Consider the following 15,768-nt stretch of genomic DNA (forward strand, 5'->3'; position numbering starts at 1 on the left):
ACATTTAATGGTTTCAAATTTTTAAGTGGCTTTTTCAGCACTGAAAAACTGAAGAATTTCACTCAGTTCTTTAAGCAGGGTGATTCTAGCCTTCACAAATGTGATGGGATTTGTTTCCATGGCCTTGTTCTTTATATTGAGGCCACTTTTTAAGCTTCTAGGTTCTTTTATTTTCCTTTTCATGTTCCAAATGACATTTGCCAATAAAGGCCAAGCTTATTCTAAAAGACATGAATCAAAGATATTCAAAAAGTTCAGACTTTAAAGAAGGAAATCTGTAGAGATTATTACAAATAACATAATTAAACAAGATATGCATGGAAGAGCTAAAGGATTAAAAAATATTTTACAGAGAAGGTAACACTGAAGCTTGGTCTTTAAATATGTTTATTTATTAGACAAGGCACAGAGATGGAAGAGCCATGCTCTGTCTGGTGATTATGAAGAAATTCATGGTAAATGGAGTGGAGAATATCTGGTGGGAAATGGCAAGAGCTGCTTGTAATGGGGCAAAGTGGGGCTAGAATGTGACAGACTTCACTTGTACCTTTTCCTCTAGAGAGTAAGGAGTCATTTAAGGGTTAAGCAGGAAAAAAATGTCAGTTATTTGGGGGATAGGAAGAAAATGCCAGATATTTGGGGGATGGGAAGCAATCACCAATATGGATAATAGAGGAGAGGTGAATTGTTTTTGCAATATTCTAGGCAAAAAGGCATTATACCTTAAGACAGCAGCAACAGAAACATATGGTGCAGGAGCCCCATTAGAGGTATTACAGAGGTAAAAGAGAATGTCTTGGTGACTAATTAGATGTATCGGTGCGAGAGAAGGAGAATTAGGGAATGGCTTTGAGACTTCTTTTCTGGGAGATGAAATGAAGGCTTGTACTAAAGATTGGAAATATATTTCTGCTTAGACTAGAGACCAAACTCTGCTTGGACCTCCTGAACTAAAACTATTACCCAGTGAGAGGCATTTGCAGCCCTCTCCTGCTCTCCAGGACCACAACTGTTAGAGTAGGCATTGTAGAAGACGAGGCTAAGTGTGGTCTGTGGGCAAAAAGAGTATATGACTATGCTGAGCAGAAATCTTTCATGCAATAATCCTGTCCAACAGAGAATCATATACCATACATCACTCTTGCCACTTCACCAAGCCACTAAGCATTTTAAATCTTGGAGTGACAGCGGGACTAAATGTGAACTCAGATTAGGTTTGTTCCCTGCACTTTCCACCTCATTACATGGTCCCTTGTTTTAATTTGACTCAGCTCTTTGCATCTCCCTTCCTCATTATTAAAACAGGGCTAGGCTGGGCACGGTGGCTCACGCTTGTAGGCCCAGTATTTTGGGAGGCTGAGGTGGGCGGATAACTTGAGGTCAGGAGTTCGATACCAGCTGGCCGATATGGTGAAACCCTGTCTCTACTGAAAATACAAAAATTAGCTGGGTGTGCTGGTGCACATCTGTAATTCCAGCTACTCAGGAGGCTGAGACAGGAGAATCGCTTGAACCTAGGAGGTGGAGGTTGCAGTGAGCTGAAATCACGCTGCTGCACTCTAGACTGGATGACAGAGTGAGACTCTGTCTAAAATAATAATAATAATAATAATTAATAATAAATGGCTAATAACTCTGATCTTGTCTACTTCACAGGGTAGTTGTTATGCTATAATGTAATAATATAAAAGTAATCTAAAATCCGTAATACACACTATGGTATAAGTGGTGTCATTTTTGTACCTGGCTTTTTCTGAAGTTGGAAGATGCTGAAAACAAAAAACACATTTTTAAAATTCAAATTGTACGACTTGATAGAATGGCTGTTAAGTAATTTTTTTGCATAACAGAAAAACGTTGTGTTGAAAGCCTATTAAATAGCATATACTGAAGAATAAACTATTTTGTCTAATATAAACTAGTACCTAATTATTATTTAATGATACGGTATAGGTTTTTAGAAAAAAAGATTGTTTTTCTATCCTTTCTATCCATACTTAATGCAGTTATGTTTCTATTTCACTAATATCAGCCACATTTCCTCTATTCTTGGAATCAAAGCATCAAAACTATATTTCTCACATTATTAATCTGCAAGGTTTCAAAATGTAAACACCATGACTAAGACTTCAGTGATATTCTAAGCAGATGTCATCTGTCTCCCAGAAACCCTAATTGAGCATAAAGCTTCAATGGAAAGACTAAGTTTACATTTTATTTTCAATTTTGTATAAAAATAAAGATAATGGCATCATCAGATAAAAGGCAGCATAATAAAGCACTTTACTGTAACAGAGGCTTAACACTGGCGTATTCATAAACTCATTGATATATAGGCCAGGCCCTCCAGCAACCTTAAGATGTCCCAAGACCTCCCTTCCCACTTCTGAGTTCCTCTGTGATATACTCACTCTTCTAAGACTGCATAGCAACCTTCTTGACCAGGCCCTCTCCTGCAAATCTTCAAAACTTTTAAAAGGTATATTCTAGGGGGAAGAAATGGAAGAGGAAAAATATGAACATACAATAACAAAACTAAGAAGTGGCTGCCTCTTATTATGGGTGAGATTCTTCTCAGATTCTTTAAATTTCCTTCACTTTTCAAATTTCCTATAGGAAGCATCTATTATCTATGCAATTTAGGAAATAAAAAATATTTTCACTAATAAAAACAAATTCATTCTTTTCCTTCAAGTTTAGAAAAAGCGAATTGAAATCTTTACCTGTATATCCTGATTTTAATATGTTTGCATTTGTCTTTTTCATAAGGGCTAAAGTCTGTTTTTCAAAAAGCATACAGTCCAGGTGGGCCCAGCTTAATCACATGAGCCCTTAAAATTTGAAAAAGGAAAGCAGTAAAGTCAGTCTCAGTAAATCAGAAACATGTTGTTGAAGAGAAGGAAGAAGAGATCCAAACCATAAGCCACTTATTGCTGGTTTTGAAGATGAAGGGATCCATGGGCCAAGGAATAATGATGGCCTCTAGAAGCTTTAAATGATTCCTAGCCAACAGCCAAAAAGGCAACAAGGACCTCAGTCCTACAGCAGCAGGGACCGAAATTCTGCCAACAACTCAATGCAACTGGAAACAGATTCTCCTCCACAGCCCAGCCCTATCAATGCTGTGGTTTCCAGCTTGTGTGACTTGAGGCAGAAAAACCAGCTAAGCCTGCTGGATTTCTGACATATAGAACAATAAGATAATTTGTACTTTAAGTTGTTAAGTTTGTAGTAATTTGTTACAGCAACAGTAGAAAACCAATGCAATAGCTTAAGTTAAAAACTATAATGTACAACTAAGATGACAAAAATGAACAAAGATGGTGTGAAATCGCCAATGAGTATAGGCAATCTTTTCCACTAACAACTTTCTTGTAACTATTAATTGGCATGCAGAATACCAGCATAATGATGGAGCAGAAACAAAAATAGCTTTCAAATGAACCAGTGACTTTAATTTGATTTTGTGAAAAAAACTTATAAGCAATCAGGCTGCTTTTCTCTTTTGTGTTTGTTACCTATGAGTGTCATACAGTGCAAACATTAATCAGGAAGAATCTGTAACTGTGAAATGCTATGTAATTCAGGAAGACATCTTTTCCATATGGTTACTGTAAGACAAATCCTTCCCATATCATTTAACACTCACAAAAAGTATATAACAAACAAAACTGAAATCTGAATCGGAGATTATTTGAACACAAAAGCACTGGAAGTCTGTTTGTTTGTTTGTTTGAGAATGAGTCTCGCTCTGTCGCCCAGGCTGGAGTGCAGCGGCGCAATCTCAACTCACTGCAAGCTCCGCCTCCTGGCTTCACGCCGTTCTCCTGCCTCAGCCTCCCCAGTAGCTGGGACTACAGGCGCCCGCCACCACGCCCAGCTAATTTTTTGGTATTTTTTAGTAGAGATGTGGTTTCACCATGTTAGCCAGGATGGTCTCAATCCCCTGACCTTGTGATCACCCGCCTCTGCCTTCCAAAGTGCTGGGATTACAGGCATGAGCCTCTGCATCCGGCCTATTTTTTCTTGAAACCAATTATAAAAAGTGGTCCCAATTTTAACAATTAAAAAAATTTTCAATAAATATGTAATGAAGTACTCCAATGGGTCAATGTATCAACCTATTGATTTTTTTTTTCTTTTTCAAAGGTAGGCTAAGAATGAATGAATGCAGGATGTTTTTGAAAAAAAGTAAATATTATATCCTATATTATGATTGTCATGACACAACCTAATGGCTGTTAATTTTCAGTTTTATTTGTTGCACTCAAAATCCACTGTATATTTAAGCATACATGACAAAGAACACAACCATTCTTCTTAAAATAATAAAGATACTATCCTTAGAGTTCACAGTTCTGTAACAACTTTACATTAAATGTTCAAAACATTGTACAACCACAGATATTTGTGAACAGTCTTGAGAGCTGTATTTTGGTACATTAAGGCAGCTCCAGCCAACATTTTAAGAGATTCTGAATATTTGTTACAACACAGGACAAGTTTGATATTTGAATACTTGAGGTCTCAAGAAATACTAAATGTCACCTAAGAACACCACAATTTGTGAAACTGTGATCTTACCTAAAAATCAAGATACTCATCAATATCAAAGATACTTATTTTTTTAAAAAAAGGAATTTACATTGAATGTGGGGATATAAACCCTGTATTTAAACAAGGGCTTTCAAACAGTTGCTCACACACATCTGTGAGGTAGGTTATCATCCACATTTTGTAAATGGAGAAACTAAATGAGGTTATGTGACTTGCTGCTGCTTCAGCAGCCAAAGGGAGAAACTGATTCCAAGTTAGATTTTGTTCTTAGCTCTGAGTTGTTTCCTTGACAAACTTTTTAAAGGGTTAAAATATAAAAACTGCCATTCATTGCATTAATTTTTAAAGCATAAGGTAGCCAAATGTTATGTTTACCAATGTGACTTATAAAGTCAATCAACATGAAAGAAGTAGGGAAATACATTTAGTGAACAACTTCTGATAGTGATAGTGAGAAGCTGGACCAAGGAACTCAATCAGGCAGATGCAAACATGATCATTTGTAGGAGGCAGATCTAAGGAGAACTGAGAGGGATTAGAAAAAAAGAAAACATAGTTTAAACAAGTTTTACTATTACTCTTCTTATAATTTAAGGGAGAAGGCACAATTTAGTGTTTTTTTTTTGTTTGTTTTTTGGAACAGTGGATCTCTTTCTTTTCCACTTTAGGAAAAGGTTATCTGTCTAGAAAAATTGCCATTTTTGGTAGCAAAACTTATTTTAAAGAAATATGTAACTGTGAAAAACGCACGTTTAAATTAGTAGAAAAAAAATTAACAATGCAATTCTCCTTGGCTAGAATGTTTTTGTTCCTCCTGAAATTTTAAATCGACACAAAGCAGCAACCCTCCCTGCCCGCCTCAAAAAAGGTCACATTGTATGCACTGTATGAACCTTGTCAAAATTCTATGTATTATTCAAAAACGTTTTCATGCCAGGATATTCTCCAAATTCTTACTTTTTTTCTGGAGAGTGCTCTATTCTAGGATTTAATTACACTTTAAACGTAATTGAAATTTACCTACCCTGCTTGTCCAAACCATCAAGAGCCACTTCCATAAAATCTAAACTACTTTAGATATAAACTATTTTTACCAAAAGTCACACACAGTCACAACTGCAAACTGGCATTGCTATGCAAGGCTGGCAGTAAACATTAACATTAGCTTGCAAAATTAATACAGGCCTACAGTCTGATAACTCTTCTAGACCCAGCCTGATTCTTATCAGGCTATGGCTGAAGAAGTTTAATTAAAACTCAATCCAGTCTAGACTGTGAGACCTGTTCTTTGTGCTATTACTGTTCAGTGGCATCAAATGCATCATAATTATAGGTGGAAAGGCTAGTAAGGATGCCAGCAACTTATTTAAATGAAGTTTTTATAATTTTTAAAGCTCAAACATAAGTACGTTACAAAATTTTATAAGGTTCGGGAGAAACTTTATCAAGCTAACAATAATTCAGTGTTTATAAATTAGAAATATATTCTATGAAAATAGTTATATCATCTAATATACATACAAAATGAAAAATTATCGATCTGCATATGAAATTTGGATAAGACTAATTCAGATAATAGTCAAAAACTATAACAATTTAGACAGGGACTGAAGCTACTTTTCTTTTTCCTTTTTTTGAGACAGAGTCTTGTGCTGTCACCCAGGCTGGCATGCAGTGGCATGAACTTGGCTTATTACAACCTATGCCTCCCAGGTTCAAGAGATTCCTGTGCCTCAGCCTCCTGAGTAGCTGGGATTACAAGCAGCCTGCCACCACACCGGATAATTTTTGTACTTTTAGTAGAGACGAGGTTTCACCATGTTGGCCAGGCTGGTCTCAAACTCCTGACCTCAGGTCATCCACCCACCTTGGCCTCCCAAAGTGCTGGGATTATAGGCATGAGCCACCATGCCCGGCCTAGTTTTCCTTCTTCAAAAATGATTGTGCTATAAGAATCACATAAAATTATGAGAAGAATCATATCTTAAAGTTTCTTCAGTATTTTTAAGCACCCTCAATAACTTAGAAATACTTATAAAAACCAATATGCTAATCATAAATACTTCAGATAATTACATCTCGTTAGTACAATCAACTGGTTAAAATAAACTAAGAACTATTTATTTAAGACTACTTTATGTCACTCTAAGACTTGAAAGCAAAACATCTGTGTTTATTTTTATTACTCAACCACTCTGATGTTTTATTAATTCAGACTGTTCTTCCCCAGAGGAAAGGTGGTTTCCTATAAAGAGCAATTGATCACTGCTGGATACTTGTATGGTGTTAAAGCTTTATGAAGAGCTTTCTGGTCCTGCTTCCTCATCTGGAAATGGCAAAAGTGCTTTCTCTGGTTTCCTCCCCAAGTTACTGTAATAGTAAGTAAACAATGTGAAGGGTCTCTAGATCGAAAAATCACTATAAAAAATATATGGAACACTTTCATCACTCCAAATTTGTAATGCTTTGCTTCATGCCAAAGGGACATGATGTTTCACCATGTTTGGATTTCTGGATGATTTTTGCCATTTGCATTCCTCTGGCAGCTGTATTTAGAAAAATATTCAAGTATATACCTTTGACATGCCTCACCAAATCAAAACAGAAACATTCACACTAGTATAAAAACTCTAAATATATAAAAAGTGAACACTAACACAAATCATATGAAAAAGCAGAAAAGAACTTTAAAGCTCAAAGGTACCTTAGAAGTGTTAAAATCTACCTCTCTCATTTTAGGAGTTATAAAAATGAGGCCAAACATAGGATGTGACTTACCAACAGATTGCACATCTCCCTCATCCAGAGTTTTTAATAGAGTCTTTGAGAACTACTATTAAAATAAATTACATTTCCTATTTAAAAAGCCACAGGGTGACACAGGAGAACCAAGTAAATAAATGCAAGATTGAAAAGATTTGGGTCTTTAAAAACAAACAAACAAAAACAGACGAAATTGTGAACATGTCTAGCATTTAGATATGAGATTTTACAACCATTAATAGGATGTAAATTATTAACCAGTGAATAGACAAAGTGGTGTCTATAGCAGGCATGTTCCAGGTTTTTACATTTTATAAATGGAAAGTGAGATGCCTACATTAACTCAGTACACTGCACATTATTTGATGCTACAGATAAATCCAAATAGATCAAAAATCTATAATAGTTGTTTATGATTATTTTCTAAACTATGTCTCATTTAACAATAAAAATCAATTTGTATTCCCTGAGTACAAACTGGCTAGGGAATAAGAAAAAGCAAACCCAGAATTATAAAACTGAAAAACCCATTTGCAGAAAATGGAGAATTGTTTGTGCTACATATAGCCAATACCTTGACATAGAAACATGATTATTTCTGATTAATTTAGGCTCCTGGATTCTCTTTATAGATAGCTAGTATAAAGGAATGTAAACACTAGAGATTATAAAAGCGTCTCCTAAAAGGTTAATCATAACAAAAATCCAACTTGCAAATGGTTTGCCTACTTCCCTCCCTGCGTTTTCTATTTGAGAAGGTAGCTGTTCCTACATTGAAACATAAGGAATTCGATCTTCATATGGTATCCCAAAGAAAAGTATTTAGAAAATGTTCACTTACTACACATTTTAAAAGAATCAGTGACGATTCATTAACCACAGAGCCATTAGCATGAGTCACTAGTCTCTTAGACTTTTTTTTTTTTAACAAGTAATCTTGCTTCAGGTTTTTCAGTTGCCCATTCATAAGAATAATGTTGCACTCAAATAATAACACAAGATGATTAAGAAAACCAAGGTGTCACGAAACAAGTCGCAGACATAGAAAATTCTATTTAATCCAGCATTCACTCATGATGAACATGTCTGCAAGTTAAAACAAAATGATTCTAATTTTCAATCAGACTCTCCCAACAACCAGTAAGAGAAAAGGAAGTGTTAATTATTAACTACCCTAATTATGGCATTCTGGGACAATATTTTCCTAAAAAATGTATTTCCCAAATTTGCCTTTTTTCATGGGATATTAAGTTTTTTAAAATGAAAAATTAATTTGGGCAAAGTTCAACAAAATTATATGGCTTTCTTTTTTTTTCACAGAAAGACCTGTCAGTCTTTAATGCTGACATCTACTGTCATCTTCGAGGGGAAGGGTAGCATGCAACATTTTTCAAACTTAGTCCATGCAATCTTTTTTCTGTGGAGCATCTCATAGGATATACTTTGGTAAATGCAGTTCTAGAACTACGTGGAGTTCATTTCCATGATATAACTAAGGCCTTATCTATAACCTAATAATAGAAGCTCTTCTCCCGAGTGTTAACTGGAGGAAATTATTCTTAGCCCACATCTACCTACCACATCCAGAGTTTACAAGACTGAAATGTGGAAATTTGGGATTAACAACTGATTCTTTCCCTCTATCTGCCCATGAGCAACAAAAAGCTGCTGTAACAATGTTCTAGCTCTAATTGTGCTGGACTGCGTCTCCCGAAATCTTCTCTCTAAAAACCAACCACCTAGATTCGCAAAATAGCTGTTTTAAAAACATACACATAAAAGAACCCAAACTGTGACCATTAGTTCTCCTAAAATTCAGTAGGTAAATATCAAACTACAGCTGTTCATAAATATTGGCAAGAATTAGAAAACAGTAAATAAATTAACTCTTACAAAACATGGCAATCATCTATATAAGGTAATTTTGATATGAACAATTTTTTAATATCTGATGAGACTAACGGAGCTAAAACACCACTGGATTCCTTCTGTTTCTCTGCTTTCAAAATTTGTGTGGATTTTGTCATTGGGGTTAAGTAATCTGATTAGCTCCTTATTTCTAAGGTAATTCCATTCATAATCAGGACAATATTATGAGGTGGCCCTGGTTTTCCCGAAACAGATGTGTGCCCATTTGGAGAACCCAAAATATGCCATATCTATAATGCACATCAGGCTAACACAGCAGGACTGCTTATCTCTATACAAATAATCACAGCATCTCAAAGGGTAAAAATTACCCTTTGGTGCCACAAGATGGCAGTCTTTCAATAATTAAACCTTAAACTATCTCAAATTGCAACCCGCCCTCATTCCCAAATTGGTGAACGATTCTTTTATTTTGATATTAAGAAGTTGGACTTATAAGTTACTTAACATCAGTTTTTAAAAGATCTGCAAAGCCATATGATGTGACACAATGCAAACTCCTAATTCAAAGAATATTTAAAGATAGACACACTTGTTTTCCACTAACACATGAGAAACTTAGTCTAATATTCTCATTTGCTTCTTGGTAGAACATACATTACTTTTGGCAAAGAGAAACCTGTCAAGGTAATGTCATTTTTTTGTTTTCAAGAGCTTAATGTTTTTTATGGTAATCTAGGTAAATAAGTGTTAATTACAACATAAAAATAACAAATGAATAAATACAAATTAGATAAATTACACATAATTTAAAATTAAATACTTTTACTAAAAGAAAACAAAATATAATCATAAACTATTATCTACCCTGCTATAGTTTGTGTTTTTTTAATCTTAAAAAAAACCTGCACAAAGCAAAGCAAAACAAAACAAAACAAAAACTGGTTTTTGCTTAAAAGCACTGGCGTGTGAATACACATATTTATTTACTTAAGAGAAAAATTTTTTCTTGATGTTCAAAGCTTCCCTGCCCTATCAGGTTCAACAGTGAAGGTCATGGCCTATCAAGCTTTGGAAGTGTACAAAAGCCCTTAGGGCCAGAAGAGTGTTTTCAAACTTGGAACTAGAAAAGATTCAAAGCTGTACCCACCAACCACTGAGGATCAAACAATGAACAAAGACAAGAGTGACTAGGATAGGTGGGGTGAAGGGAGTGGCTTGCTATGAAGAATTAGCATTATGAGATGCACCAGGACCCTAACACCTAACACACAAAATAAAGATCAAAGATAATTGTCATTTAAGGGACTGTTGATACCTTGCTTTGTTTCATTTAACTATTTTATCACTGTTGGTGAAATGCAAAAATAGAGCCAAATGAATTTGAGAAAGGTAGGTTTTGAAGACATTTTTTAAAAGACGTAAGTATATGTAAAAGACAAAAGTTGTTGCAATTCCAGGTGTTCCAATACTAATTTGAAACTTGAAGGCTCTTAAGATAAATATATTATTCAGGGAAATCTCAAGATAAAATCCTGAGTCAGTTACAGCTGCTTTTAAGAAACCTGAAAATTGTGGCTACCTGTGACATGACCACAGTCCTCCTGTTGAATATACTAGGCAGTATTTGTAAAAATACTGTTAAAAGAACTTGGCTTCTGAAACCTTGGGGGCAGGTTTTTAAGATTTCAACATTTAAATATCTTACTCGTGGTTCTTTTACTTTTTAATCTTCTTTTGTTAAAATAAACTGGGGGCATAAACACAGCATAAAGGCTACTGAAATTTAGGAAGTAAACTGGATTTACCTAACACCAAACAGTAAAGCAAGGAGGTGTTGCCAAACCACCCTTACATTGAGATGGTTCGCCAGTGTGGTGTGTTAATCATCTGTAGTGAACTCATTATTGTAATTAAAAATCTTCATCGATATTAACCTATTAAAGATACTGCCTATGTGAATTTATCATAGGCACAATAGAATTACAGATTTCTACAAGTAAATAAGATGTCAGAGATTTTGTTTTCAGTAATTTCAATGTCCCCTGGACATAATTCATGTCTCTCAATTAGTATTGCAGTGGATATTATCCAAAAGTAAGATAAAAATTTAAAGAATATATCTGATTTTCATAGTGCAATAACAAAGAAACTAGAGACAGATCAACGGGCTAAAGTAGTAATCAGACTGGCACACATTTCAAAAAAATCCATGGTGTGACTGCCCAGGCGAGGTGAAACTGAAGACAATGTGCTTCCGGTCAAAGAGCCAGTGAGAGAGCCAGAAAGTGAATGGCTCTCTGCAGTTGTGGAATCAAAACTTGATCTTGGTCTGTGTAAGCCAGCAGCAGAACAGGAACGCTGAGGTGTTGAGGAACCGGACCTCTGCTCCACTACTTCGTCTGAAATGGACCAAAGAAGAGCAATTTATATGAAAAGTATACATGCCCAAGCCCTTCCTATGAATGTATGATTTCAGAATATTAAGTAAACACATCTGAGCAAGGGCAACTTAATAATGAATGTCATGTTTCAGTGTTTTAGAAGCACAGTCCTCTTCCTTCCAACAATCATAACAAACATAGCTACCAATCACAACACGTGCACACAGCCAAAATGTGGCTTCTAAGTCCTTCTCAAATCAGAGTATTCGGCATTGATACTGGAATCAATCAAACTGATGTTTCTTCATGTGAAGAAAGCGTATTCTTGACAACTTATTTTCTTCTAGCATATCAACAAAAAAATCATTAAGGTAAAAATAAGTTACCATCATATATTGTCTTGGGGAAGTGGGGGGCAAAGTGAGAGAAATCTTGTTAAAACTGCAGATTCTACAATTCCCAGGACCAATCTCCAGAAATTCTGGTTTGATAGGTCTGGAGTGGTTCCCAGGGATCTGTGTTTTAATAACAACATGTAATTTCGATGAAAGAGGTCTGGGATCCATATAAACACTACCATACATATTTGATGGTAGTTCAAGAGTAAAATTTAAATACTTTCTTTAAAACAACTTCCCTAACTCTAAACTCAGTTCCATTTTTGTTCTATCCAGCACCTGACCCTTGGTTTATTCTGGTTTTATCCCACTTGGGCCTCTGAAATGAATAATCAGATTTGGTTTACCCAAGTTTAATTCTCGGCACACACTAAGTTCTTGGACATGACAATTTTCCCTGACGCCTTTGGCTCCTTGATTGCCATGAGTACCTAAATCCAACCCAAATCCCAATGGAGACCTATTTGGTCACCCTGGCCACCCAGGATGAGGAAAGGTGATGAAGGGGGAAGTTTAGACACTACAATACTAACTAACAAAATATGAATGGAGAAATGTGACAAAGAATCTGACAAATCAGTTAATTTTAAAAAGTGAAACCTACTTCCCTGTTGTTCCTTACTTCTGCTCCATGGCCAACACTTCAAATGATTCTTTTATGCCACGGAGATACTTCTTGTGGAAAGATGCCAGGTAAGAGGTATTCAACATGTCTTTCATCCTTTTCACTTCACTAACATTTTGGTTAAGTCTAAGATTACTTAAAAACCAGTGCATGACCTACCCACCGGATGTCTTCGAGATGATTTTAACATCTGGTCAACTAGTGCCAAGTTTTATCTTCTCAGAGCTCATGCATGCATAGCTTCCTTACCATCAATGCTTTTAAAGTCCAAAAGATAGCTCCTGTTATCAACCAGGTAAAGTTGTAAGCTCATTTTCACGTAATTGCCAGTCACTGGATTTTTTCTTCTTACACGAAGATGGTATGCATTCACTACCTAAGTGAAAAATCAATAAAAATAACCAACTACAAAATATCTCCCTTTTTATGCAAAAAAAAAGTCAAAACAAGTAATTAATAGGGGTGAGGTAGGAAAGGAATATCTGAATAATTTTTTTATATTACTGGTAGTTTACTTTAGTATTTATTTAATCCCCACTAGCAGTACTGTATGGCAATTAAGATTTAAAGGAAAAGCTACTTGAATAAATTTGGGGTACTGAAGAAAAAAGTGAAAGATAAAAGGAAAACTTAAAGAGAACCCAGAGATTACATCGGGTCTAGCTTTCACTCTAGATAAGCATCAACTCTAAAACATCAATTATAATTTGGTTGCCCAGTCTCTGCTTGAACATGTTCATGGATGATTGTGGAGTAGAAGGAACAAAGAGGACGAGGCATGGTGGCTCATGCCTGTAATTCCAACACTTTGGGAGGCCAAGGTGGGTGGACTGTCTGAGCCCAGGAGCTTGAGACCGGCCTGGGCAACATGGTGAAACCCCATCTCTACAAAAACATAACAAAAAAAATCAGCCAAGTGTGGTGGCAGGTGCCTGTAGTCCCAGCTACGAGGGAGGCTGAGGTGAGAGGATAGCCTGACCCTGGGTTACAGTGAGCCAAGATCACACCACTGCACTCCAGCCTGGGCAACAGAGTGAGACTCTGTCTCAAAAAAACAAACAAACAACAACAACAAAACAAACAAAAAAACACTGCATTGAAGGTTCTGGATTTTCAAAACATCTGTGGTACTAGTTTCAAAAATGTTTCAGTACAGAATTTTAAAAATGTTAACATTTCTTTTTTAACTAAATACGACTGCTCTAAAACAAAGAGATCTGTTTTTTAAATGATTTTAAGAAAATATTCATTCCATGTACAGATAATAAAATGAAAATGACTGATTTATTTGAACATGTCAAATGCATATTTATGTGGTAAGTTTGTACATTTTTCTTATTCCTTTAAAAGTTCACAATCCTCAAGAAAAACAGTGAAAGGCATATCCGAAAAGAAAAAATGCCCCTCCCCACACATATATTCAAATAGAACTGAAATGAAATGAGCACTAATTTTTAAGAAAAGCAAACTGTGGCCTGAGAGTAAGGAAAACATACTATAAGTATTAAAAGCACTAGCCAAATAAGAGAGAATATCACAACTTGGAGAAAAGTGTTAATTGACTGAATAAGTATGTCGTGATATAATCTGTACTGACCACTAGCTATTACAACCACCTGCCTCTGTTCCCTAAAAAGAAAAGAAAAGAAAAAAAAACCTCCCTAAAAAAAGAGAAAGTAAAAACATACTATCTTTGAAGACACTCATGATTTTTCATTGCTATGATGTATGCTGAAACTGGTAAGCTATTTTCTCAGAAGGTTTCTAGTTGATTACTTTTTTCTTGACTAAGAACACTGCTATAATTCAAAATATGTTGGTTCCCAGTATCAACCACTTTTCATCCTTACAGAGGTTATTTATTTTGTTTTTAATGTGCATGGCATATTATTAGAAAAAGATGGGCTTAATACTCAACTCAGGAGCTCAGAGCAGCTTACAATATAGAAAAATGGCTTCTACAAATGATCTTATTACATTATAATTTCCTACCTTCCATTCAAAATCCAGCTGCTTCATAGCTCGGTAAACTTCAGCCATAATGTCGTATGGTTTGCTCTGACTTCGGATTCCAAGATGCCACTTGGCTTTTTTCACAGCTAAAGATTTGGGCTTAGTCGTGTTCAGTGCATCCAATGGACATCTTGCTTTGGGGCTGTCTGCTATAAGAGGTGGCATCCTTTCTGGATGAGGTTTCAGGCCTGGGGGAATATGCATGGCACTATCATCCATAAAAGAACCAGATGGAGGACTAGAGGCGAGGTAGAACTCACTGGCTTGGTTCATTATTCTCCGATTGTCAATGATAAGATGATAAGCCACTGCAAGCTGGTCTTGAGGGTCACCACTATATAAGCTGTTCATTACTTCCGATTCTGTACATTCAAATTTTTCACACACTTCTTTCACAGCCTCATCATCAATGACGTTAGCATCATAGGAAGGGTCTTCAGGAAATAAGTAACTGGGCAAATCTTGTTTAAACCATTCATGCTCTCTAGGAAAAACACCACAATACACTATTGTAAGACACGCTTTGGCAAGTCCACATAATTTAGACATAGGGCAATATAATAGAATATAATCAAAAGATCTAGTCTCTAGACCTAGCTCTGCCACTTACTAGCTATGTGATCCTAAGCAAGTTAATTACCCACTACCCCTGAATAACTATGGTTATTAAGACTTGGCATTTGCCGACATTTTCTCAAAAATGAAAAAAGTGAGCCCATCGCTTTAAGGAAAACAATCAGCAATATTTGTTGCTAATGATAAAATTCAAGCTTTCAAGCAAAACTTTTGTATGATTTGTATGAGTTTCACAGCTTCTCATTACTTAAAGACTTTCTGATAAAGTTGGTGTTAATAATAAATACACTTTTTTTCTTTTCCAACCACTTATCTGAGTGAGGTCAGATCTTCTTTACACACTTCAACTAATACAAAATAATGCAACAGATTGAATGAAGAAGGTATGAGAACCTAGCTGTCTTTGATACAAAGTCATTCTTCTCACAATTTTTTTTGTAAAATATGGTTATTTTTCATGAAAGATGTATCATTTAACATGTAGTGGGTTTATAGATATTTTTAAGTAAATTAAATATTTTCTTAATTTCTCAGTTTTAATTCTAATACAGTAAATATTGATGGATATAACCTGCATTTTTAA

General features: G+C 35.5%; 1 protein-coding gene and 1 long non-coding RNA gene across 2 annotated transcripts in view; both read right to left on the reverse strand.

Moving 5' to 3' along the window:
* Window positions 1–3,429: 3,429 nt before the first annotated feature.
* LOC105511317 lies at window positions 3,430–8,634 on the reverse strand. Its single transcript, XR_001001701.1, has 2 exons — window positions 4,021–8,634; window positions 3,430–3,727 (listed from the first exon to the last, which is right to left on the reverse strand). It is a non-coding gene; the product is annotated as an uncharacterized LOC105511317 (long non-coding RNA).
* A 1,521-nt stretch (window positions 8,635–10,155) lies between these two features.
* PRKAA2 (protein kinase, AMP-activated, alpha 2 catalytic subunit) overlaps window positions 10,156–15,768 on the reverse strand; it is a 59,726-nt gene continuing 54,113 nt past the window's right edge. Inside the window, exons 7-9 of the mRNA XM_011941573.1 lie at window positions 14,589–15,093; window positions 12,846–12,972; window positions 10,156–11,591 (exon numbers count right to left, since the gene is read on the reverse strand). Of these exons, the coding sequence (XP_011796963.1) occupies window positions 11,353–11,591; window positions 12,846–12,972; window positions 14,589–15,093 (871 nt within the window). The 3' untranslated portion in view covers window positions 10,156–11,352. The remainder of the gene's footprint in view (window positions 11,592–12,845; window positions 12,973–14,588; window positions 15,094–15,768) is intronic.

The sequence above is a fragment of the Colobus angolensis genome, unplaced genomic scaffold (genome assembly GCF_000951035.1).
Source record: "Colobus angolensis palliatus isolate OR3802 unplaced genomic scaffold, Cang.pa_1.0 Scaffold102, whole genome shotgun sequence".
Taxonomy (NCBI): Eukaryota; Metazoa; Chordata; class Mammalia; order Primates; family Cercopithecidae; genus Colobus; species Colobus angolensis.